Here is a 27,381-nt window from a genome sequence, read left to right as displayed (position 1 = left end):
GGTGGTAATCTTTCTGAAACTATATGCTGATAGACGATTTCATTTGAATATTCTGATTGCGGCGAGTAAGCAATGCTACACACTTAACAGTTAATTCCATTTAGCCGTTACAACACTGACAACTATCACAATTTGACTTTACATTACATATCTTGGTGCGTGGTTTGTTTGACCCCTGATCCCTGCACAGAGCAGAAAGGTAACAGACTAAACAGCCTTTTTCTTTGAGTCCTCGGGCTCCGTGTCAGCTCAGTGAAGTGAGGAGCAACCCTGTAGCCCTGGTTCTGCTGTCCACCAGATGGCTGCTGCTGGGAGCCAGCTAAGAAGCCTGTCTGGTGGCCACTGAAACTTAAACGTAAAGGACGCTGTCGGTTATGAAGAAACGTCTTCAGACAGACTAATTAAAAAAGGGTCTTTTTCATCACGCCTGCCCATCTGTTAAGAGAACACAACCTGATGGAATAACTGGCTATTCAGTTTCAATGTGCAATTAACAGCAATATCTCAGTGAGCACTTTTTCAGGAAATAAATTATTTAGCATCTTCTCTGGAAATAATTATTGTTTTCTTCTTTTTAAATGGCAAGTGATCTCCTGAGAGTATTTTAGAGATATTATAAAAAGGTGGAATCCTTTGAAAAAAACAACACAGACCTGCATAGGACAACATCAAGTCATTAACCTGACTGTTGTGTACCGCAACCTGCGCAACTACTGATGTAACCAAGGACTTTACCCTGCCTGTGTTTCCTGTGAAGAATCTTTTTTTTTAAATCATGAATATTCATTGCACATTAGCTCCTCACATCAGTATTCTGAAAGCACTTTAACAGTGTTTCTAAACAAAGCCTTTATGCAAATCAGCACTTATCTACAAGTAATCTGGACCAAGGGACTACACGACCACTGATAGAACAAGGTCAGTGCATGTGGTTCTCCTCATTCTGACAAGGTCAGTGCATCCTGTACGGACCAAACACAACACACCAGTGAGTAACTCAGTTTCTGAATCACAAACTGTTCTGGCCAAGACCTGCTTGACGACAAAGAATCTAACAAAAGGATAAAAATGTAATGCTGCATCCATGCAAAAAGATAAAACATCCAACTCTCCGGTGACTCATTCGTTCACCAACACTTTCTAACTACAGCTCACTGTCACACAGCAGCAGAGACTGGCTGAGTCTGTGTGCACATCTTCATCATTCGCTCATTACCTTGCCAGCCTGCAAGCTGTCAACACACAACAGGCTGTTTGAACTCATGACCCACATCCTGCTCGTCCTCATACTCGGGGAGTGGTAATAAAAGGAAGAGGATTCCCATTACAGTTTGTACCAGTATAAGTTATTAGCCCTATATCATCTCCATCATTACAACTTAGTGTATAATGTGGCAATGCTTGCTAGTTTCGTAGCCTCTCTTGCCCTGAAGCTTGCTGAATTATACACAGTAAAGAAGGTTACATCTTAAGTGGTGGATCATTTCAAGTTGTCTCTGAACGGCTAATTAATCCACTTTCACATTATGGATTGCTTTGGTGTGATTTACCGCCTGGAGTATTATCTCAGCTCAGTGTCATGTCGTTGGACTTGTATGGCCACCCATCCTGAATTTACAGTACACATTGAGGAAAGCCTTCAGGTCTGCAACCCTTAAAATGTTTCTGTCTTGCTGCAAAACTCCTCACACATGCAATCCGTTAAAGAGGATGGAGATGTCAATGGTTACGACCCCCCTGAAGCACGACCACGCAGGCAGAGGCCGTGTGTGTGGGGCTTACATCTTGCCTAGCCTCTGATAATTTAAGGACATTTCTCCACGGCAGCTTGTTTTAATTACAGAGAATAAGTGGCAGCATTTGGTCAGGTTTATGAGTGTTCTTCAAAGCACAAGCTTGGTTTAGACAGACCAGTCTGTGGGACTGCAGAGCTGTAAATCCAAAAGTGAGCAACTGCTCCAACTAACAATGCCCAGGGCAGAAGCAGGCCGCCTAACACACCTTAGAGTTTCAAAAAGCTTTCCTTTGATATGTCTGAAGCTAATAACCTGCAGTCTGAAGCCATGAGGTTTTCTAAAATGATGAATAACAAAGGAATGAAATCATTTAAATGCAATACTCTTTGAGACCAGCATTTGTAGGATTTGAACATATTTTAAGTGTCAGAGAGATCTATCTTCTCTGACACAGTTTGACAGAATAAGCCTATTTTAACTAGATGTTCAGATACCATGTTTTACTTCCCCACACTGATTTTGATACTTAAACTTGCCTATTTGAGTACTGATTCAATACCAGTGCATTAAAAAGAAAAACATTGAAACAGCTCCAAATTTTGTCTCTCATTTCTATTTCATATTGCTGTAAAAAACAAACCTGAATGCATCATAATGGATCTGAATGGAACCTCCGTTAAACATAGTCAGCTTTAACGTTTACCGAAGCAGGACATTTAGTATCTCTCCTCCTGATTTGTTCTTCACAATTTAACATTATCAGATAAATCATAGGCTGCACAAGTGTTTAACTACAAGTGTATATTACTAGTTTGCACATGTGCAGTACCCATTGGGCAGAATGATTGCAAATGAGCTGATAAATGATATAACGTGATATGGGATCGGATTCTCTCTGTTTATCTTTTTTTACGTCGCTACGACAATGGTAACCATATCACGTGTACAACATCACAACGCTATGTGTTGTGGATAATTCCCTTGGGCAAAGTCTGTAGATGTACAGAAAGGCATTATGAAGGGCTCAAAATGTCAAAGAGAGAGTCCTCAAACACTCGACAATTTGACAGTGGGACAGCCCTAAACCCTCAAGGACTTTGCGGGAGCGCGCCTCAAAGTCTGCGAGTCCGTGATTGTGGAGATTTAGATTGGGCTCCATTGACTTTGGACGAGGGAACTAGGAGTGCAAAACTACGAACAAATATCCTGGTTTTGGTCTCATTCCCGCAACACGTTATGTCAGCAAAAAATAATGGAAACTATAGACGCAAGACATGAAGAAAGGTAAAGATATCACTTGGATTCTCACAAAGGAGTGAGCAGAGATCCAACAGAGGGTCATTGTTGGATTGGGGTGAGGGGTGACTCCTGACTTTTCAGTGAACTCATTCTGAATTCTCGTACAACATCCAACTCCCTCCTAATGATGAGAGCCCTGAGGCAAAGTGGGCTGGGACACACGAGACTGACTGTGCTCAGCAGCAATCAGACGTCTGCAGCAGCCCGGGCCAACTGTTACCACTCAGACACAGACTTCCTTAAGAGCAACGAGCTCCAGTCTGAGCCGACAGGATCTTGAGGCGTTTGTCAAAACAAGGCTTTTGCTGTCTGCCAAATCACTCCAGGATGAACTGTAGTGAATAAAAAGATAGAATTTCCTATACTGCATTAGTCAGAATCAGATGTAAAGAGATTCCTCTGTACAGTAAACTCCCTGGCACTGATATCACAAAGTGTCAAAAACCCACCCAAGACTGAAAGAAGAAAAAGAAATCACCCAAAGAATTTGATTTGAAACACAGTGACCAGCTGCTCTTGCAAATCCACCAAATTAACCTCTTATGTTTTTGATCAAAACAGAATTAACCAGGAGGAGGCAAGATGTTATTGCACAGCAGGGTCCGAGTTCTCACTGAACACACACACACACACACACACACACACACACACACACACACACACACAGTATAATGCTCAACAGGACTCCATGTATCACACTGAGCAGAAGGCCCTCCTGATATAGGCAGTAATTAATCACTCTGGAGCTGCACCATCATGTTTTATGTTTCCTGTATATCAACCTCACTGCTTTAACAATATTGCCAATTTGCTATTGCTGATTCAAATAAGCAGAGACCACTTGTAATGGTATGACTGGTTTGTTTGGGGGTGTTGCTCCAAACTGTATGTTCTCCAACAGGGACCAATAATGGATTAGAAAAAGTAAAAGAGTTTGTGATATGTATATGGTTGTTAAACACTCCAAGAAAAAAAACAATCATTAATGTCAACATGCCTCTGTCCACTGGGTCCAGCAGTCACTAACTTAAGCGCACATGCAGGCACACAGGTGTTTCCAATTAGAGCTGGTTAGGCCTCTGCTCAGGCTTAATTTGGCAGAGCTTCGCTTGTGAGGAATGACACGAGGTCTCCAAAGTCATGTAGCTAGGCCAAGCAATACAGTAAATGCAAATGTCAGCTAGCTAGCTCGTAAGTTCAACCACATACAAAAAAAAAAGACTCCTACCTCTAACGTTAGTGGTATTTAACGTTCAAACAGCTGGCAGCTGGCTTTGATTTAGCTATCAGAGATATCTGCCTGCCTCAGTCCAATAGAGGTGAATGATATAAGTAAACTGCGACATTTCTTTCGTGCCACAATTGTACCCGTTTCAATCGACTAAAGTTACTTCCTGGGAATAAATTGGCCACAGTGTGCTCAGGTGCATCAGGATAGTCAATCAGTTTAACGTCCCCCACAAAGTCCACAGAAGAGGTCAATGCGGCAGCAATACTTCAAAGTGGCCGTTTGGATATCAATTACTCACCCCGCGTTACCCGTCTGCCTGAGGAGAACCAAATCCTTGATAAATTAAAAACTATTCCGTATACATCTCATTTTATATATTGAAACACTTCTTTCGCTAGCAAACCGGCTCGCGCATGCACGCTCCGAGTGTGCACGCGACAGAAGTGGCAGTAATATTAACGTTTCTTCAGACGTCCAAACTTTCGTGGTTTTACGTGAATACGTGTTAATTTAGTGACAAATATAGATAATAGTTGACTGGAAATCAGCAAATATTGATTTAAAATGTAGCCTCAATGTTCCTTTTTTGTCTAATGGGTATACTAATAATATACAAACGTTACAACACGCATAATGGGTCACTTTGTATTTCCTGTTGGATTTATTGTTAATGCAGCAGACAATAACCTCAACTTGGACCAAAGCTGTCACCCTAGCAACATGATGGTGAGTATATGATCACTTTATAAATTGCATGAAGACTGAAATTGAAGGTATGCAAATGTAAACCTACACCAATGTCCATGTGTCAAATACTGGATTGAATTTTCTTATGTCATGTAGACACAAAATCAAACAAAAGAGCATTTAGAATAGATGTTAAGAATATGTGAGTCAGGAAAAAAACATTTAACTCTGATTCATCAGTAAGAAGAAACATTTTATTCACAGGTACTGTAAAAGTAAAACACAAGCTGCCGTATCATACATTTATACACAAGGTTTGAAAATCCTATACAAAAACAAAGATATCCGAAAATATGGGTTTTGATATGAAATATGACCTCACATATAATCATTTCTTGGAAAAAAGGTCTTTGTTTGGTAATAGTTATTTACTTTATGAGCCTTACCCAACATTAGTGAAAATTGAAGTTATTGTAAAAAATTAGAATGGTAAAAATGGAGTAGAAATTATTCTTCAAAAATGATTAAAAAATATCATGCAGCATCTTCAGAGAGGCCCTGAGAGAGTACATCTTTGTAAAAGAAAGAAAACAAAGTCATATTTGTAACGGATATAGAAATCAAACATAGTTAAATACAACAAAGCCAGTTTGTTTGACTCAACAATCATTTTCACGATCATCTTTGTTCTCTTTGTGTCAGCCGTTTTATTCCTAACGAGCACATTCTGGCAGCTAAAAAGAGCTGATATCATGATTGATTTTCCTAAACCATCTCACGATCATTTACTATTATTCACTGCATCATTTAACAAGAAACAGCAATTATCGAGTCTTTGTTTTAGACTCTGGATCACCTTTGTTGATTTGCCTATTTCAAAAGAAGAAAAAAAACAGGGGACAAAAGAGGCCAAACAGTTGCTGCCCTCAAGTCAGCATTGAGGATCTTACAGTAGTTGCAGTGAATGTATTGGAATGCATAGAGCCGAGGCTTGTTAGCACTTGAAAATGGGTTGTGTAGGAGGCCAGTAGACTTGTGCTATTTCCTCTGTTTCTCTTTGTTTTACAGTATAGAGATAGCACCCAGTTTGAAAATGTGGCTCAATGATGAGCACTGCTATCAGTGTAACCAGTCATCATGCAATCCTCACAGGCGAGTGTAACAGGGAAGGAAGGTCTTTCGGGGTTGCTTGACCACATACTGTATTGAGGCACCAGAGTGAGTGGCTGAATCAAGAATCATTACCCACTATCCATCACAGTGGCCCTCTGATTGATATGTTTTGGCTTAATCTCTCATTTTAAGTGAGATAAACACGGGCAAGGACAGCCTGAATAAGCCCTCCGTCCCCCAACATGACTTCTGCTCTACCTTAGTGCATCCACTGAGACCCATTTCGATCAAAGGCAACTGGAGAGAAAAACATTCACTCAACCCTGCTAGCTTTCACAGGCCAGCTGGCAGGCGATGAGTGACAACAGCAAATGCACTCCTTGATGAGATAATATAGTCCAGTTTGAAAATATAGAAAACTACAGAACCAGAGAGTTAAAATAAGGCGCAAGAGGCTGAATGAACATGGATAAAATGCTGACTGAGGTTTGAAAAAAGAGAAAAGGCAAAGTCTGGGAGCGCAATAACATTAGCTTATTGCTTTTTCTTTTTTCTTTTTTCTTTTTTTCCCCTTAAAAGGATATTTGTACACACCACATAATCATATAAATACACTATACAATGCAATATAAAATATTTTCTTAAAAGCAATATGTTCAGGGTTTGCAAAGGTATGCTTAGGATACCCGCACCGTATGAAAAATAATGACTTAAAACAAAACAATACAAAAGGCACTTCCAGGTGTGGTTCATTGACTCTAGAGTAAGTGATGGCCACTGCATTGGTGCTCACGTTTAATTTCTCTGCCATTAAAACATGTCCCGAACAACGAGGCACTGTAGCTGGGTGGTTAATATTTCCTTTGTTTTCATGCCAAGATCCACTCTCATCTCATCTCTGTCACGTGTTGTTCCTCATTCCAGTGATATCTATAGACTGACTGCTACATTTAATCATCCTTTTGTTTTCTCACTTGCTCATTTCTCCGCCTCGACTTTCTTTTGTCCTCAGACTTCGACTTCACGCAGTCCCTCCTGAGCACCAGATTTTGGCATGCTGATGTCAAAGCAGGTCACCATCATGACACGGGACTTGCATATATTGACACAGAACTCCAGTTCCTCTGTGGCCTGTGCCAAAGCCTCCAGGTACTCTGGAGACTCTTTATCCAAATTCTGGTCCACTTCAACTGTTCAAAAAGGGAAAATGAATGTTTGGTTTATCAACAAATTAAAGTTTCGAGCTGATCTTACGGTAAAAGAACATTTAGCAGTCACTTACACTCTCCCATCCACTTGCTGGGGTCCATCATCAGTCGGGCCTTGGTGTCATCAAGCTCCTCCAGCAACACCTCATACTTGGCCCTCAGTTCCCTCACTTGCTGTTGCCTTCTCTCCAGCATCTTCAGCTTACTGTTAAAATACAGCAGGCCCTGAGAGAAAAGGAGAGATGTTTTATTACAGCGAGCTCAAAGGTTCAGTTGACTGAAGTTGCTGAAAGTATAAAGTCAAAAAAGTTGAAAATGTCATAGCAAACAAGTCTGAAAACTACCACTAAAAGTCGCTCCGAATTGTTGATTAAATGCTACTTAAATAAAGTAGCAAGTACAATCAATTAGAAATTCTTTGAAGTCAGTTTGTGCTGTAAATATGGGAATTATTCAGGTTTTGTGATGTAAACAATGATGTTTTCTCCATTGTGGGCTAAATGATGAATATGATAATGTTACTACCATAATACAGCCAGTGTTGCTAATAATGAAACCTCAGTGACCCCGGATATTAACTCACCGTGTCAACATCCTGGAATGGTTGCTGAAGACAAGATTGGGGTAAGCACATAAAACAAGTTAGCATAAAACAAGACAGAACATTAACAGAACGAATAGCATGTGAAAACAGCATCTTAATATATACACATACTGTTGACACAAGCTACTGAAGCACATACACAAGACTCCAATTCCAATTTTGAAATAGTAAAAAGCAATTTCATCATTCAGGCAGTGATGGCTAGTAGAGAAAAATCTAAGATAATTTTCCCCTAATTGAAAGTAAATCAAACCACCATGTAGCTGATTTAATATCATCTCTCCACAAATCCCTGTCTGGCTGTGGAAAACTTGTGGGAGCAGTTAATGATCCACAGAAGAGGAGTCGGCTATAAAAAGCGATCAGGCGTCCAGTGATGAGTGCTAGCGCTGAGTTGATTTGGGCTGGTGTTGGGCGCTCCTGCATTCATCACACATTCTTTGAACAGTATTCTCATATCATCTTTTTTTAATTTTACTCCCCCCACACGTCACCATCATCAGCAGTAAGCCGAGTCATCGCTCATTTCTAAACCAATTAACCCCTGTCAGTAATTGCCTCCTGAACTCTTGACATTCCTTAGGAAGGCTGCTAAAATACCAAGCTCTGGGAATCTGGAGGCAGACACTTTAACTCCAGGATTTGCAACTGAGCTGACTGAAGGTCAGACGTCTGAGACATACCATTACTGTCTTGTTCTTTAAAAAGAAACTGGGAAGAAGTGAGCTAAGACATTCCCACAATGTAAGTCAATGTGACACCTCTTGTCAATGTCACACATGCAGAATATGGCTTAGCAAGAAGATTTAACGAGATCTCGATCCAGACAAAACATTATCTAAAACAAGTTCAGCAAGCTGTACCACCATGTCGAACAAGTCAGGAGTGACCCTCTGCTCACCTCTGTGGTTTCCTCCAGACGTCGCCTCTGGAGCCGCTCCACATCATCGATCTCATACACCTTGATCTCAAAAGGCTCCTTCAGAGGCCCTGACATAGGAGGCAGGTCTACCCACTGGCCTGCTGTGCCCACTTTCTTTCCCAAGGAAGAGGAGTCTGGCAGGGGTGCCGGGATGAGTCGTCTTCTCTGGAATCCTACAAAGATATACATATGGTCAGATAGGCACCAGTTACATTGGTGACACACAATAGTTGTATTTTCTAGGATTTATGAGTAAATATGTACGAGTCTCACTCTGAGATATAAGAGGGTGTGAGGCCTTACAGAGGCCGGCAGAGTTGTGGTGATTGCATATTTATGAGGGTTTCATGGGTTGCTATTCTGTCCATACACAGCCCAATAATTCAATTGGTTGGTTTAACAGACATGAATTCAAATGGATATATACACATATACACATACACACACACACACACACACACACACACACGCACAGGGCTATAAAAAAAACTGATCCAGGTCACTGCTGTTCGTCATCTTATTTCATTATCACACGGTTCGAAGTTGTCTTGTTTGAAGCATTCCTTATCATTTCCCCATACATGTATTAATAATGTATTTTGCTGATTCAGGAGAAGAGAAAATCCAATAAAACACCAATCCGTGGATGTGATGAGAATGGATTCATAAAGTTAGAGCCGCCATAAGGCAAAATTTCCTTTGAGAGGGCATTCATTTCTGGAAGCTATTTCAATGAGTGTATCTTCACTGGCAAGCACTGTTTGACATCTCACCGACAATACAATGCTATTTTCAATATGATATGTTTGAATATTGCCTGCATTGATACGTGTAAAACCCTAAAACCCAAATTAGTTTCTCACCATTTGCTCTCTTCTTGGGATACTTGGAGCTCCTTGTTCTGCCCGAAGACGACATGCCGCTCTCGCTCATGGAGTCATGGGCAGAGGAAGCACTGCCTGTGGCTTCGCTGTCACGGATCATGCTTTCATATCCGCTGCTGCCACCACTGTGGTAAAACAGAGCTGTGCGGCCCATAGCTGGGGGCAGCTCCCCGCTCAACACACTACTGTTGTCACTGCCATGGCCGCTGCTGTAGCGCTGAGGTCGTCTGGGTGCTGTAATTTTGCTGTATGGAGAGGGCAGTATGGCTATGGGGGATTTGTCATCACTCACATTCACACCGCTGTCATTCCCGCTGTCTGAATCTCCTGAACCTCTCATGTGTTTGCCTGATAGGTTGCCTGTCGCCAGTTCGCTCACACGGCTGTTGGCAGCCCTCATGGCCTGCTTCGTGCCCATGATGGTTCCTCTAACAGGTTTACTGCTGACAGCAGCAGTGGTTCGAGGAGCTGATGTCCGTCCAGATGGCGGGAGGTTGGCATTGGTATTTCTGGTCAAGGGGGTGGCCAAAGATTTGGTGGAGGAACTCAGGCCCTTGGAGTTGTTGACTGAGAGTGAGCGTGCCTTACTGCCATTGAGTGTTCCTAATGCTCTGGGATTTACAGAGGCCTTTACTTGTCCAGGTTTGCTAGTACTTCCTCCACTTGGGGATGATGGGCATGTAGCTATAGGAGAGCTGGACGAATTAGGAATACCAAATCTTGGAATGGTCCTGCTGGATTTGCTACTGCTGCTTCCCAGACTTGCCCCACTATTCTCCCTACTAAGCGTAGGTCTGGAACCTGATAAGGACAGGCTTTCACATCTTTCCAGGGACATTTGACTTCCATAATGCTGCCCAGCCTCTCCTCTCGGCCCTCTTGCCTTCAGGCTGGAGGTAACTTTGGCTGTGTTGAGGCTGGATGTTTTGAAACTGATAGAGTCCGCTCGGTGACGTACCTCAAGCTCATCCTCTGATACAGCTGCCCTTGCCCCAAAGACCCTTCCTGTTTCCCCATATGCTGACTTTAAGGCACTTTGGGGCAGCAGGATCTTAGTCTTGTGGTCAAGGCTGGACTTTCGCACTGGAGGAGGAGGAGGTGAAGTGCAACCTGGTTTAGGGAGATTGCTCGTTTTCTGTGAGTTAGCCTTGTTGTTTTTCCCCAAGGAGGAGTATTTAAGGCTTGTGGTAGATGCAGTAATATCTTGGGGTCCCTTGTAATCTGAGGAGGAATGGATGACGGGTACTGTTCCCAGGGTGGTGGCCCCTCGTCTCAGCTGAGGCATTTTGCTGGGTGGATTCTTACTGGCTGACTTTTCACAGCCATCGACCACCCTCTGGGATGAGGTAGACCCCTGCACCTTGGGTGGGCGAGGTACACTGTTGCTGTTGTTGGATGTTTTGCTGGAAGGAATGGCGCTGGGGGGATTTCGGAGAAATTTGCTAGTGCTGCTTGAGTCGGAAAACTGAGGCTCTGTGTGGTTGTCAACACGCTGCCAAGGACTCTCCTGCTTAGCCTCTTGCCTTGGAGGTTCTCTACTGCTGCTGTTGCTACTACTATGAGAGATGGATGAGGTAGGTTTAATCTTCCTGGGAAGACTGGAGTGGACTATGGAGGGGCCCTGTGGAAGTTGTGAGGAGCTAAGTGAGTGAGCTTTAGTTATTTTGGACGTCAATCTGAGGGAGCCTTTGGCTGATTCCGGAGATGGGGGGCACTTTGTCAAAGATAGTTTGCTTGACGCGGCACTATCACTGTCCAGTTCGGAAAAACTAAATCCACTGTCATTCAAGGAGTTCTTGGCATCTCTTGGAGAGGACACACAATGAAACATATCCAGGGAATCAAAGTAAAAGGCAGCGTCTGGTCCCATGTGTTTGGCTTGTGGAAGGAAGACGTCTGTGGAATGAGCCCCTTCACTCTCCAAGGTGCAGACACTAACCTCACTCAACCAAGAGCTGATCGATGAACCCCTGCTATCTATACACTCCATTGCTCCTTCCTGGTTTGGTGAGACCACTGCAATGTTCACCTCTGATCCTCCCATAGCCGACGTGTAGGCGTCAAATTCATCATTGATGCTGCTGATGATGCTGACCGGTCGGGAACCAGAGGCCAGGGCCTGAAGGGAGCAGTCACTGTTAAAGCTGATAATGCTGGATGGTCGACCTGTATCTACAATACCGCCGATACACAGCTCTTCCACCACAGTGAACACCAGCTCATCCTCTCCATTCAGCTCCACAGGCCGCTGCAAGGTCACAGTTGCTCTAAGGATGTCCCGATCCAGACATCTTTCCCTCAAGGTAGATCGCACCTGGCACACCTCCACCGGAGCTCTGAGCAGAGGGGACGTGTATGGATCTCTCCTTTTCACAGCTTGGTGGCTCATTCCTACAGGAGGCATTCTGGTGCTGGATCTTTCTTCATTGCCAGTATTTTCCTTGCTGGAGTCTTTCTGCTGTGAAGGAGATGGGGCTGGCTTAGGCAAAGCTTTCTTGTTGAAGTACACCTTCTCCCTCACCACAGGCTCAGAATTAGGCCCTGAGGCCATTGCTTGCTTGTTGATGCTAACTCTGCTGTCTGAAACCAAGGCTTTCTCACCATCAGCGCTGGTTCTGTCTGATGCTATACATTTCACATCGGCATCGTCCAGTTTAGATATAGTGGTGGGACTGCAAGTCGGTTGTGTGGCAACGGATTTAGGGGATTGTTGGGGTGAGATGCCCTCTTGGGTGTAAGAAATAGTTGCTACAGTCTTTGGTGAAACAGAGCTTTGGCTCTCCTTAGATATGTCAGTCTTGGGGCTAGCCTGGCCTCGCTTACCCTCTCCAACAAAGGCATTGGGTTCTTCACTGCCATCTATACACTCCAACCTCTCCTGCAGCTCAGCAAATGTGTTGCATTTAAAGAACTGGTCCAGAGGGCCCTCTTTTCCAGACTTTTTTCTGTTCAGGGAGGGGATGATTGGAACAAAGGCAGGTGGGCCTTCATTGTCACTAAGCTCCCTGTCTGAGATCTCAGTTCCCCCAGGGCCTACATAAATGACAGTGTCACAAGACTGTTCACTACTGGATGAGTAGTCTGGGTCACTGAGCATGGACGGCAGATCTGGGTCCAGGGCAACCGTTCGAGGGTGGAACGGCCTGAGGTGGGGCGGCCGGCGGATCCTCCCTTCCTCACAGGAACTTTCCCCTCCAGATGAACTGGAGGCATACTGAAAAGCAGAGTTAGAGAAGATAGGCTTTGGGGTTTAAAAATGATCTCATTAAGTGATGACACTAATGTGATTCAATCTTACAATATTAATGTAACAATCTTTTTTTTTGCAAAACCATTTTAATCCTTATAAGTCAAAGTAGTTTCATTTATTAACAATTTTCATAGTGAAATCCATCATAGGAATATTAATTCCGATGACATTACCATTCAATATTTATCTAAAGGTTAAAAGTGCACATCAATAGTCACAGAGAAATTAATGTCAATAATACAAATTGCTGTATGTGGACTGCATTATAATCAGGCCTGGGACCAATACCAAATAAATACATGCTGTCATTCAACCTAATTATCTGGAGCATATATTTCTCTAATCCGAGGGATGCATTACACACTTCCTTGAGCAATGGTATTGATTACATGATTATGCATTGAGGAGCAGAGGAAAACTAGCTCTGAGTTACTGCACTAATAATCTTTCATTTGCAGGGGCATTCGCACATTAATTTACTTAATAGTTCCAAATTTACAGGAGGAAGAAAGATTTAGGGACGCGAGTCGTGGTATGAAATATGATGAATGCAATCAAAGTTGCACATTCCCATTAGTAACGTAATTGCTGTAATAGCAACACTTAAATTGTAATACTAAAATACATAATTGCTCTGCATTTATAAACAATGAACAACATTAAAAGTAGCACAGTTGTTACAGAATTATTCATTTAAGTTGCTAAATGCCAACTTGTAAGATTGTAGTGCTGGATATTCATTCACTAATTATTAAAATGTTTATTACTAGATGTGTTTAACCATATTAAGTGGTGCTAATCAGTTTATCAATGTACCTTGGATTTCTTCTTCCTCATGCGGTGGATGCGGGATGCCAGCTGGATAGTGGTGAGTGAGTCAGCGTAGTTGGCGGGGGAATCGGAGATGTGGGCAATCATGGTGGTTCTACAGTTGATGTTGCCAAGGGACTCCCTCAACAACATTGTCAGTTTGCTGTCCCTACGTGGAGCATTCACATTGTTGTTAGCAAACGGCACAGTCATATTTTAAAAGGACAATAAAATGATTCCAGGAAGAGACATTTTAAATTCTCTGAGCTGACAAATACTGTGACGAGTCATTCATCTTTTCATACCTGTGTAACTATAATATAATCTTGTGCAACACCAGTGAAAGCTATTATACAAAAAAACTAAACTAAATAAACTGTCAGAAAGCAAACGTGCAAGCCTGACGACACATGCAGCAACTTGCCTGAAACTACTACTTAGAGCCACAACTTCACAGAAGCTAAAACACAGTAAAATAGACAGTAAAACTAATGGTGGTTTTCTTACCTGTAAGGTACATGTTTTGCTCCATTTGCCAAAGCCATGATGACATTTCCCAGTGCATTTAAAGAAAGACACAAGCCTCCTCCTCCGTCTCTGCTTTTACTCAGGACCTTTTCACAGCTCCCCAGGTCGATAAGGTGCAGCCTGCTCCGACCGCCTGACACTGAGACAACAACAGAGGACAAAGCAGGTGAGCACAGCCCAGACACTCCCTCTCTGAAGTCAGTTCCTCATGCACAGTGCCATGATAACAGGAGTCGTACAGCTTAGCTCAGAGAAGACGATTGATTGTCAGAACCTTCTAATTTATTTATGATAGGAATTTATGATTCCCACACTGAAGTATCCCAAATTGCAGCCTGACTGGTAAACGTCCACCAGATGTGTAACTACTGGTAACAGGGAGGCACGAATACATTCCCCTTCAACTGATTTAAAATACAGCAAGAGGGAATTGACTGTCATTGTAAAAATCCCAGGGCTACACATTGTTATGTGGGTGACTGATGTAATTGCTACTGCAGCAGCAACACATTAAACTCCTGTCAGCAGGGCTTCAAAGCGTCATTCACTCTCGATCAAAGCATAATACATGCATACAAACACATTTCTGTCTTGCAGAGACCAAAACCAATTCATTCATAAACACAGCAAAAAAGGACATGTCTGATGTTTCATTCACACTTATCGTATACTTTTCTGCCATCGAGCTCACTAAACACCTTAAGATTATTCAGTGGGAAAGAGAGGTCACTTTTGAATAGTTATAATTAAGGAGGATAAAAATGAATAAATAATTCTGCTCTGGAACTAATTTTGAACACACATGCAAGAAAATCACTATAGAAGCATTGGGAAATTAAACAATGACCATATATATAAGTTCATTGCATAAATGTGAGGTGGCCACTTGTTAGAACACTGCCGGGGGTGTAGATCAAGTAATCTCTTGTTACTGACTTCCTCCCTTGCCGCTCTTCTCCATGCGGTACTGGTAGATGTGCAGAGTGAACAGCATGTGGGAGTTGCGCCGCTCCTCCTCCTCCACATTAGGTCTGCTTGTGCTGCGTGCGGCGATGGCAGCATCCAGGAAGAGGGCGGCTTTCTCAGCCGTTGGGGCACGTAGCTCACTCTGATTCTGGAGCTGTGGGGGGAGGAAGAGAGAGAAAACCGGGTTAGGGTGAGCAAAGGAGAACACATAGGGCTTGAGAAAGAGGACAGATGTGAAACGGATACTGGAGAAGAGAGGGAAGAGAAGAAGAGTGCCAGTTAATTGGACCCCGGCACACATTTCTTGCCTATTAGATTGAGTCTCGGGGGCGATTAAAAAAGCAGATATGCGCACAGAGGGAGGAGGATTAGGAGAGGTAATGGTGGAGCAGGAGGCAGGGGGCACTTCCCTCACCATGGATGTGATGATGGTTGTGGTGAGATACAAAAACAGAAGAGGGAAAAAGGAGAGAGAGAGAAGGCAGGGGACATGAAGGGAGCCCACACGTGGCTGTTGAGAAGAAGAGCAAGACAGAGCTTCACAGAACTGCGCAGCCTTTGAAGTCAGAGTCCATACAGCATCCCCAAAAAACAACATCTGACAGCAACACCTGTGAGTGCCTTCAAACCTACAGTCTTCCACCATCCCCCAGTAAACACTTCTATTGTGCTGAGGAGGGCTAGCGCTAACACACGGGTAATAGATGCTGATGGATGCTGACAGTACAGTCAATACAAAGGTAAGAAGAAAGCCATCAATACCACAGATGGGATTGGTGGGTTTGTGGGTGAAAACAAAAGCATAGATTTGAGAAGCAGGTAGGATAGAGCAGGGCAGACTGAGAAGTCCTGAGAGATAGAAAACACACACACAAGAAAAAGTCAACATTTTTGGGAGAGGAAGAGGTAGATCATAGACAGAAAAAGATCAATACTCAGACAGACTAAGACTGTATAACCCACAGAGACTATGAAAGGATCATTGAACAAAGGAAGAGTGGAGAGGTTGAATGCTTCTCACCTGAGTGCCACAGATGGGATCCTCTCGCAGGTGGATGCCGGGGGACTGCCCCTCCTGCAGGCTGCCGTTGGACACCTCAGACAGCAAGTCCTTCAGTTCCTCATCTTTCCCAAAGATTTCCACCGCAGACACTCGGACGGAGAAGCGTGTGCCCGTCTTCTCTTTGCGCTCATTGATGAGCTTGAATAGCCAGGATATGGCACAGGGCACAATGCCAAGGCTCTGAGTCGAGCTGTCTTTGCCAATCATAGTGTATGTCTTGCCTGAGGATGTGTAAAAGAGAGAGGGGAATGGAAATGGAAATATTGCCTTGTGTCTGAAAGCCAGCTACACTGACTATTTGCTCAAACTAAAATGACTTCTTTCATCAAGCTGTCTGGAGTGGGCAGTAAGTTGACTAACAAATAGACACCAACATTGGATATTTTCTGAGTGTTACTGTGTTCAACAACTGTGGATGGGAGAGGAAAAAAAAGCTGATGTGGGGCTTCTGTCCAGGAGGTAATATTCAGTTCATGTAAAATAAAAAACAGTAATCCAAGGACCCATTCGAGAAGCAGTAATTCTGTGGAGAAGTATACCTGGTGGAAACAGCCGCACAAGGAGCGCAAGCCCTTCAGCCTAAGAGCCCAGGCCAATTACTAAGATTTTAATTACAGACTGAGCCCTGAAGCCTGGATGCATCACTTTGCCCCTCACCCTCCTCCACAGACTCACCCCATCCTTTCCTCCACTCTACCATTCCTTGACTCACCCCAGTGCACCACTAAGCCAATTGTGGACATCAAGTGTTCTAACAACGAGCAATGAGAATTTTCTTCAGCTAACAATGGCTCTTGTCTAATCTCTTGCCAGTGGAGGAGCTTACCGAGCTTGACTTGGCCGAAGCAGAAGATGCAGCCGTCTGCACCGTTCACCACAGACTGGATGACCTCGGCTACTGTGCCTGAGCATACCTCAGCCTGTGAAAAAAACACAGAGACAGCACCCTCACGGTCAATTCTGCCATATCTAAGAATTACTGGAAATACTGGAAATACACAGGCACAGAACAATGAATCCAAAACAATATCTTATAAACTAAATGGTTATTTAGCATTAGCTACACCCAAATCACATTAAAGGTTGCAGTATTTTTCATCACACAGGAATGTGTGTGTGTGTGTGTGTGTGTGTGTGTGTGTGTGTGTGTGTGTGTGTGTGTGTGTGTGTGTGTGTGTGTGTGTGTGTGTGTTGTTTGTTTGTGTGTGCTGCAACGCGTGGCTCATTTTTGCAATCTGTTTCAGCATGGGTCCTCTGGGGCAAAGCTCCTGCAGCAGAGGCCCTTTCCCATACATCACACTGCAAACAAGGCCTCGAACAGCAGAACAGCTTGCTGTTACCGTTAGCCACCAGCAGTGCTGTCCCAGCGGCACAATCTAGCAGCTTGGCCTCAGCTTTGCAACAGCAACATTTAGGCTTTAGCAGCAACTTACTTAGGAAAATACTTGCTCCTAGAAGGTGGTTTGAAGATCTATGGCTCTCAAGCGGAGAGAGCAAAACTGGTCTGCTCCCAAGTCAGTTTATAGTAAACATGTATCTGACCTTTGTCTTTGATCTCAGTGAGTATGCCTGCTGTGGGCTGCAGAGGGCTGAGGTTACATATAGCTGTTCTATGAAAGGAGAGGTTAGATATAACTGTGGTGGATACAAATCATTCCCCAGGGGGCTTAACAGGCCCAGCTGTTAGGCCCACACTGGTAAGAATGCCCTCTGACCCAAGACAGGCATTTTTTCTCTAAGCCCCTGGCCACACCCTGCCAGCATAAAGACATCCATTTGCCCTTGAGAGGCTGAATTCCCACACGACACCTTAAAAAAAACACATACGTCGCAGACACACAAACACACATGTTGTACACTTCCCCTGCAGGCCCTTACTTGTGAGGCATCCTGGGTAAAAACAGCATCGAAGGCGAATATCTTTGGGACGGCCACAGTGGCAGACTTCCTGTGTGCTGAACTGGAGTGTGGGCTGGATGCGGGGTCGTAAAGGGTCAGCTGCTTCTTCCTGCTGTCCACTTTCAAGAAAGACTGTGACTCTGAGGAGTCTGCAGTCTCCAGAGACGGACAGATACGCATCATCACCTTCACCTAAAGCACAGAGATAAGCAAAGAAGAAAAAGGAAACGAAAGGGTGGATTAGAAAGTGAGAAAGCATAAAACGTGTCAGCAGACACATGTAAGAATACGTTTTTTGGGTTCAGCACAAAAAAGAAAAAATTACAGGCAAAGCTTAAAATATTTGACTTACAGTCAGAGGAAAGAGGAGACATGTATGGTAGGACTTTTAGGTTACAGGGAGGGCCAGATCCTGGTGCCGTGAGCAAACCCTCACGTCTTACCTATAACCACCCAGCGGCTCAGTGCTGTGTGCACTGAGAGTCCTAGTGTTCAACTTCCCTTTCTTTTGGCAGCCCGAGGCCCCCAGGGCACTGGCCTCTCTTGCCCAGTCCACACGGAGGCATGGCTACAGGCATCCAAACAGAGCATGGCTCAGCGTTGTGCATTCACGTCACCTCCACTATGTCAGAGTTCATGGACATCGACAGTTGCCGTGGAAACACTCCGTCTCACATTGAGTGGTGGACCTGATGGGTCAACACATTGCCTAATGGTGTCAGTGAAAGGCAGGAAGGTGCGTATTGAAAGTCACAGCAGAAAATGGTGGAAAGTAATGCATGTGAAGCGCCACGCTGGGGGATTATCCCTCGAGCGGGATTGTTTTTCTGGACAAGGAGCTGCTCACCAGCATGGGAGCGCAAGAGCATATGGCCCCCCCTCTTATTCCACCTTCTCACTCTTCCTCCTTCTCATCTCACTCCCCTCTATTACCTGGAAAATGGCAGATCCACATTAAGAGCCTGAAAACCGACCCTGGTGCATTCTGGGGCTTGACATTCATAAAGTGAACCTACAGTCTTAACGCATTCCACAGGTCACAGTACAGCCCATCATGCCCGCATGCTACGCTAAAAAGGATGCCGGCTTATATCTGAACGTGTTAATTCGGCACTGCTCTGACAAGCCCACTCTTGTCTAACGTCATTGCCATGGTTACAGAAGTGAGGTCATTCTGCCACTGGTGTATAGTGGCACTTCTTACAAACAATAGAATTTATATTCCACCATTTCCTGCCTCGACCATGCTGTGCTGCGTGTACTGTGTGTGTGTAGTTTGTGTGGGTGTGGTCGTGCATGTCTGTCTAACACCTCCTCCTACCGTCACCTTCTTTTGTCATTCTGACGGCGCTACATTGCCTTACAATCTGATGGTCAGAAATACTCCTCTACTATATCTCCAAAGTCACGGCAGAAATATATCTGTGATTGACAGGAGACATAAACGGCTCTTGGGATATGAATAGCAGTCTTTGGAGTCCCTGTCAGCCCCCTGAGTGTTTAGTGTGACACCTCGCATGATGTCAACTGTAGAGTTTCTATATCCTACAGGAGATGTGATAGGGAACTCAATCCTGAGCCATTTCAAAGCTTCTTGAAAAAGTACCTATGATGCCTCTCAGGCATTGAAATAAAAACCTTAAAATACAGCTAACTCTCTCTTCCCGTTTTGACAGAGGACTGTTTCACACAGCCTGGGACTCTCTATCTTCTTCACACCTACACAAAAGGCTCATTCTTCCCACCACTAGAATATAAATATTGCTACAGACCCAGGCACCAGCATTCTGAAACAATGTCAGTGGAAATCCCTTTCTTTCAATGAGTGAATTCATCTTGCATTCTGCAGGCCAAGTGCAAACTGTCTTTGTGCTCCGCAGGGGGCTGTTATCGTGACTGACGTGTGCATATGTTCAGTAAATTACATTTGCTATGACATTTAAAACGGGTTTCCACACATGACTGCTGAGTCTCTGTCTACAAGACAGAGGCTACCAGGCAAGCTAATGTCTCAGTTTTATTTATGTTGGCAGAGATCAGATACTGAAGGCCACAGAGGATTGGCTACAGTATTTTCACACCTCGAACTCCGTGCTAATGACCCTGTTTCCCAGTCTCTTGATCCCCCACAAAATCCATTAGTGTGGCTGGGCATTCCTCCAGCCACTCAACTGTCTATGCCTGAAAGATCTGTGTCTAGGTCAAAAGTGGAAAAGTGGAAGTGACCCACATACATATATAAAACAAGACATTCACCTAAATCTTAGGTTGAATATGAAACAGACACAGGCAAAATCCAAACCATGTAGGCGACTGAAAATGTTATTGCAACTGGGATTCCACAAGCAAAAGGAGAGTCAGAGACAAATACTCAAAGAAAGCAATGCTTTAAAAATAAAGAGAACCTGAAAATCTGGCCTGATAGTCTTGGAACAATGTCATAAATCTTGATTTCCCCTTTAAAACCAGCCGCACAGATGTATAGTATACCTCAGGTCTGGGCTTGAGGTGGCTTGTTAATAACAGGTTTTTTATGAAGTCCTTGTGTCAATGGGAGATTTACAATATGTGGCAAAATCTCAACCGTCTGGATACCTGGCAACAGAAGCGAGCGCTTCCTATCCAGGTGGGATCTAATCTTGTTAGGGGACTTCTTCTGCTTTAGAAATACAGGACGCTTGCTCAGATACACAATACCCAATAAACCACAAAGGAAAAGCTGTGTGTTTATACAGCTTTGTTTAATGACTGTCCTATTGCTGCCAGCCTGACTTTCATCATCACACATTGTACCGATCAAGGACTTAGAAATCCTGCTGTTCAACGTGACCTCAGATTTATGGATTATAGTTTTGCTGTCTCTCTGTGTTCAGACAGAGAAACGCTGGTCTCACAAACTGCATGAATTCATGACATTCCAGCAGGCTTATCTGACTACATCTGCATGGACTGGACCAGACGGCACGCTGCCCGAGGACCAGTGTGTCGCCACCCTGCATTCCCCTCTTCCAATGGGGGTCTGTGTGTGTCTGTATGTTTGTGTGTGTGGTTGTGTAGGGGGGAGTTAAATCATGCATTCAGCTTTGAGTCTACTGATCCAGGTCTATTCTCACCTTTCCCATCCCTGGGTTCTCTTTCCCTTTGGACACGGCTCGGAGCAGGCATGGCGGGGCCGGGGGCGGCGAGACCTGCAGGATGCCACTGAAGTTGGTGGGGTAAATGGAGGGCTCCTGTGGGTGGAGCAGTGAGGGCTGGTGCTTCTTCCGCTTAGAGGACAGATTCAGCTTCTGAGCTGCCCTGGAAAAAACAACAACAAAAAACGCCTTGAGGTTGAAGCTAAACTTAAAGAAAAAAAAAAAGCAGAAAAAACACACAGAGTTCCATACAGATGGTCTTAAGCAAATGTGCTCTCATGTGATGTTTACTTCCAGTGTAGTATCCAACCAAAGGCTTTTGTAAGGGTGCTGCAAAGCCTTTAGAAATCCCACGCTCAAACTGTAACATAAAGGTCAACAAGCTCCTTTTAGTTCCCATAAAGAAAACAAAGTCAGCAGGAGAGCTCTAACTGCTTTTTCTTCCAACTCCCACCTCAAACTCCCCTACCAAGAAAAATAATGCTTCAGCACTCCACTTCAACTAGAGCAGGTAGAGTGCTCTTAAAGCTTGATTTCTGCAACAGAAACTGCAAATCAATAAGATAAATGATTACCAGGCAACTCTCTTTGCCTGCAAGGGATGAAACATAGGCTGGTGTAGCAGGAAGCCACCCATGCATTTATCTTGATCAAACACAAAACAATTGTTATAGACATGACAGGTGAAGTCTACTGACACACTGCCCTCTGGGATATCGTCATATCTGTCTCTGTTACTTAAGCTGAGCACTTATCAGAGCGTTCAGCCATCATTTAAGTCAAAGCTGGAGCATGTACGGTTGGGAGTTCTGATCATCATTTAAATTAGACAATAAACTAGCCAACACCAGAAGTTGAGATGCAGGTTGGTAAACCCAACTGCTACTCTCCATTAGTAGACCAACTGCATGAGCAGTTCTGCTGTGCTGGCATCTAACAGCACCCTCTGCTGTAACTGAATCCAGCTTTTTGACAGTCCTCTAATTAAAATCCACTGTCATCCTGTCCTCTTGTCTCCGAAAGTCAGTGCTAATGAGACATGTATTGGTCACATGGCCAACTGAGTCCGGCACATGCACTCCTTCATGTCCAAACTCCTGTACCTCAAAGGACAGCGCCAATATCTCTGCACAGTGCAGGAAACCAGGCCAGACTTAGAGTGGTTCCAGGTACGGCATAGCCCTGGATCAGCTAACACCATTCCTGAGCTGGAAATTCAAGGTCAGGGAGGAAAGTAATACTCCAAGGAAATTCAAATGCACTCAAATGGTTTTCACTCAAGCAGTTGGATTTCAGAGCAATACAGGGAAGACAAAGACGCCGTTGTCAACGTGAAGCATGACTGTCCAACAGGGAATGAAAACTATTTGGAGTGTAAGGTTAAAAGATGAGAAATCTGCAGAGCAAGGGGTTTTAAGAGGAGTAGAAGAAGCAGAGCATGTGAAAGAGCAGAAAGGGCAGAACCGTGTGCGTCCTGAGCAGCAGTCTCCTAATGGGCCAGCCTGAGCTCATTAGTCCTGCTCTGGGCTCCTCCGGACAGGTCTGGGTGGGCTGCTGCCAAAAACACAAACCCCCTTCCTGTCCTCCTCCCTGCCTCCCGGAATGACAACCGGCCTCCCTCGTCTCCTCAACGCTCCCCTCTACACTGTACGCCCCCTGCAGCGACAGCCCAAGAGCACAATCAGGGAACACACTGCCGGCTGATGGAATAATTATTGCATCCAAGAGGGCTACAGGAGAAGGCTCTCCCCAGGGAGCTGCCTGTGTGATAGCATGCGAGACAGATCGAGTGACTGCAAAAAATGAGATGGAATAGATGAATGTGAGATGGCGAGAAAGGGGAAACTACACCAGGGTACACGTGGCTGTGTGTGACTACGTGTGTATGTGCGTGTGTGTGTGTACATGCAGCTGAGTGTGTGTGAGTGTGTATGCGCATTTATGAGAGGTATCCACAACACATTCATTCAAGATAAATGTACCCTGTCCCTCCGTCTCTCTCGCTCGGTCTCTCTCACCTCATTCTGTCTCTTTCCTCTTTCAGCGAAGAGATAAATCAAGCATCAAGAGTCCCCATGAAGGGGAAAAAGAGGGTATTCTATCCTGTACTGATTTATAATTGCCTTGACTGGTCAGGAGCGCTCCCAGCCCAAAGCAGAGCTGGTAACCTTGAGGTTTAATTCATGCTGCACAATGATCACTGCACGTGTTCTTCAATGGAAGGTGTTGAAAAAAAGCTGATATTGCTGGATTTTTAGTACAAAGAGAATTTAATTGCTTGTCACTTTCTCTCCCTCCTCTATTTCTCGCTGCCTTGCCCAGCTATATGATCAGTCAGTAGAAAATAGGCAGTGAGGAGAGGCTCCGATTTCTTCGCCCACAACAGCTTGTCCACCTGTTCACTCCCAATCTCCATGCTAATGAAGCTGTTCCCTACACAACTTAGTCTAAAGCGGAAACTGTGCCTGTGATACCAGTTGGTGTAAAGTTAATACACAATATCTGTTGACTGTTATACATATTACAGACTGAACCACAGGTTTTTTTTAACATGCACCAATAAAGAAAATGCTGCAATGGTGTACTTACAGCTCTTTCCAATCCATTATCTGGTTTATGCCTATAGTCAAAAAACAGACAACTGATAGAGTTCAACTTTGCGGTCCATATCTGTGTTGTCACTGTTCTCCATTACTTGCACATTTGATACGCCGGCACAGTGGCCCGAGAACAGAACGAGGCGGGGCTGCTCACTAGTTGGGGCACAGAGGTCCTCTTTGCTCCGATCACAATCATCGAGGATCCGCTTGATTTCACAGAGGTTTGTAAGAGGCTGGGGGGGCGGAGGGAGAACCAGGAGGAGGAGGAGGCGGGGGCGTCATAGTAACTAAATGGAACAAGCGCCAGGTGGGGGAGGGTGGAGGTGGGCAGACCGGACGAGTGCCCTGCAGGAGGTTCACGGTGAGCTGTGCAGGTAGTCCAGAGAGATGTTGAAGGAGGAGGCAACGAGGAGGTCAGTATGAGAAGCAGCACCTCCTCTGTTCATACGCCACGAAAGAACCTCGAACTCTTTCCATGCCTCTTTCTTTAGAAAAAGTTCAGCGTCACTTCAGAGATGCAAAAACCCGGCAAAAGCTCGCTCTGCAACTTTCCACTCCCTCTTTCACATCACAATTCTGCATTCATCCCACAGGCTGCATGGTTGTCTCTCATTTCGTAAATCCACTGTGCTGCGTCTGCCGTGAGTGGCTGCAGGTCCTGATGCCCAGGTCCTTCCCGGAGTCTCTGCGGCTTACAGGCAAGAGGAGGGGGAGAGAATCAGCACGCTTGGCTGAGTTGGAAGATTTCCTTGGGTGGCTGAGAATGAGGAGAATTCCTCCTCCTGTTCCGCCTCTCGGTCCTTCTCCTGCTATCGGAGAAATGCTGGCAGCTGTCCTGCCGTGTCTCTCTCTCTCTCTCTCCCTGCCTCTCTCTCTCTCTGTCTCTCTCACACACACTCCCTCCCTCCTCTCTCCCTGCCGCCCTCCTCTCTCTCTCTCTCTTTCTTTCCTCAGCCCAGCCCCTTTTCCCTCCGATTGCCAGACGAGGTGTCAGCGCTCGATTGCTGGCTGCTCGCGGCGCAATTTGTGAGTATTCTCTTTCTCTCTCTACCACACACACACACACACACACACACACACAGACACACACACACACACACACACACACACACACACACACACACACACACACTCTGTCTCACACAAACCCCAACACACACACACACACTTGTATGCCCCCCACCACACGTCACATGAATACTTAATGCATACAGGAGCCTTCTCTTCTTTTAGGGTCCCACACTTCAAACAGATTTGGTTAGTATGCCTACAGTGCATGCATGCATGAGCACGAGTGTGTATGTGCGTTTGGGCGGCTAGTGAGTGTACACTTGCACATTTGTATTTTTTTTGCCTTTTGTTGAGGGATGGAATTAGCCAGTGAATGAAAGTGTTATTAATCACAAGGAGTGGCACACAGATAAGGAAGGATATACTTAAGAGCAGAAAGAGGGATTGAGCAATGCTCTGATTCAATTGTGGAACTGAGAGAGATTAAAAAAAAGAGTGCGAGCGAGGGAGAGAGGGGGAGAGGACAAACAATGAACAGATGACATCTTAGAAAGACAGATCCATGCTGGCTGGTGAGAGAGAGTGCAGTCAGTCAATGGTCAAGGGTAAAAAGGGGAATGAAAGCATGTGAGTGGGCGAGCGCTGGGGTGAGAGTACCCTGTATTCCCATGGCTGCCAATTTACCAGTAAGCCCTCTCAGCCCCCGACCAGCCAGCCTTGTTTGAAAGGCTGCTGCTTTGGCTGCAGAGTGCCTACTACAACATATCGGCAGACAGAGTGGGTGTGAGACTTGCCAGATGAAAGTACATTCAACACAAACCCACAGCAAGCGCTCTCTGCCTCTCTCCCTCTGACACAGTGCCCCTCATATGAACTCTGCCGGATTAAATTTTGGGGGGCAAAAAAAAAAAAGCAGAAAAATAAAACCCAGCACTGCCTACCTATTTAGAGAGCGCAGCATACTGTAGTAATGAAGCCGTTTGATATATCACATAACCTTTATCTCCCTTCTTGCCACAGCACGCTTACCTCTGATTTTCTGCAGTGTGTCCAAATTAATTTGCCTGAGGTGTGCTTATTTTAAAGAGCAAGAACCGTCTCCTGAAGCTTTGCCACGTGCTACTTTTACACTGAATCCCTTTGAACCATGACAAGCGACAGTCGATGAGTATGGGACAATACTAATGTGGGCATTGGTCACCCAGTCATTATTTTCACGCTCATTGCGGCTACCTTTATTGAGATTTCAAGTGTTATACATCAAAATGACGTAATGATATGGAACAGCCACAGTTGGAGGTGTCCTGATAGCCTGTCCGCTCTATCACTGTCTTCTTCTGAACAGACCTCAGGGACAGATAATGATTGGAATATATATATATATATATATATATATATATATATATATATATATATATATATATATATATATATATATATATATATATAGTTGAGCCAAAGCAAGACAGATGTAAAATTAAGGATCATTTGGAATGAAAGGTCTCCTGGTGCCTTTTGTTCAAGAAAGGAGATCCAGATACCATCCTCAGCTCTAAAGGGAGTGACAGTGAGTGAAGAGGCGAAGAGGTCAATGACTTGAGAACAGTCAGAGTTTGCCCGCTGTGTCAAAAGCTTCACTTTGGCCCGGTGTCAATAATCGCTCCAGCCCTCTTTTCAAGCTTTGTCAAATTAACAAGAGAAATTCCTTTTCCCCAGAGAATCATTAGCTGGCGCATCCATTTGCTTGTTTGTGCACATTTGTCTCTGTTCTTCAGGCAGGCTATACACCTCTTTAGGTTGCCCCTTTCTGTGGCTAATTATCATGTTTGCCACATTTACTATCCTTGACATTTTCTTTCTGTGATTCTCCTTTATTTCCTTTCTGCAGACAAGATAAGGCTACTCGGACCATTCATGCGGTCATCAGATCAGTGGGTTCGATACTGCTCTACCCCCTACCTTCCCACAGTGAATCGGCTTCCCACTGCTGCTGATTAGCAGGTCGGCATAGCTCTTCATGAATGGAGGCGGGAATACTGGGCTCCAGCCAGCCTCAACACTATGCAATGATAATGACTACAGCACAATGAGTCGGGCTGGCACGCTGCTGTAGATGTTCAGAATTAATCACGGACACGGTAGTAGAGGCATTTGTGATGGTGGATGGTGCATGAAGCATGTTGTTGAGTGCTGGAGACACTGTCAAGTCCATAATGTCATATCAGCAGATTATCATGATTGATTGGGCTGGATGTGTGTTGGTCTTTCAGGTGAGGTGCTCTGTTTTTGAGTCATATAATAATCAATAGGAAACCTCCCCAGAGCTAAAATCAGTACACACTGTCTTATTGATGGGCTGCCCTTGACACGATCAAACAGCCCTGTGCCCCAAAGGTGTGGGGGTATAACATAAATCCACCACCTGAGTTCAGTTAA

The 27,381-nt window shown here is 44.6% G+C and overlaps 1 protein-coding gene across 1 annotated transcript; it reads right to left on the bottom strand.

The window, feature by feature from the left end:
• Positions 1-5,198: 5,198 nt before the first annotated feature.
• Positions 5,199-24,783, bottom strand: LOC137787703 (kinesin-like protein KIF26A). The gene is made up of 13 exons (XM_068580393.1): positions 23,924-24,783; positions 21,314-21,497; positions 18,180-18,392; positions 17,128-17,221; positions 16,260-16,522; positions 15,209-15,392; positions 14,252-14,411; positions 13,751-13,913; positions 9,664-12,898; positions 8,780-8,973; positions 7,858-7,881; positions 7,349-7,499; positions 5,199-7,256 (listed from the first exon to the last, which is right to left on the bottom strand). Exons 1-13 carry the CDS (start codon positions 23,938-23,940, stop codon positions 7,075-7,077), a joined length of 5,064 nt encoding a protein of 1,687 aa, XP_068436494.1. The 5' UTR covers positions 23,941-24,783; the 3' UTR covers positions 5,199-7,074.
• Between the last annotated feature and the right edge of the window lie 2,598 nt (positions 24,784-27,381).

The sequence above is a fragment of the Clinocottus analis genome, unplaced genomic scaffold (assembly GCF_023055335.1).
Source record: "Clinocottus analis isolate CAN_PGR_092001 unplaced genomic scaffold, fCliAna1.0.p SCAF_17, whole genome shotgun sequence".
In the NCBI taxonomy this organism is placed as follows: domain Eukaryota; kingdom Metazoa; phylum Chordata; class Actinopteri; order Perciformes; family Cottidae; genus Clinocottus; species Clinocottus analis.
This window is presented reverse-complemented; position numbering and strand designations above follow the sequence as displayed.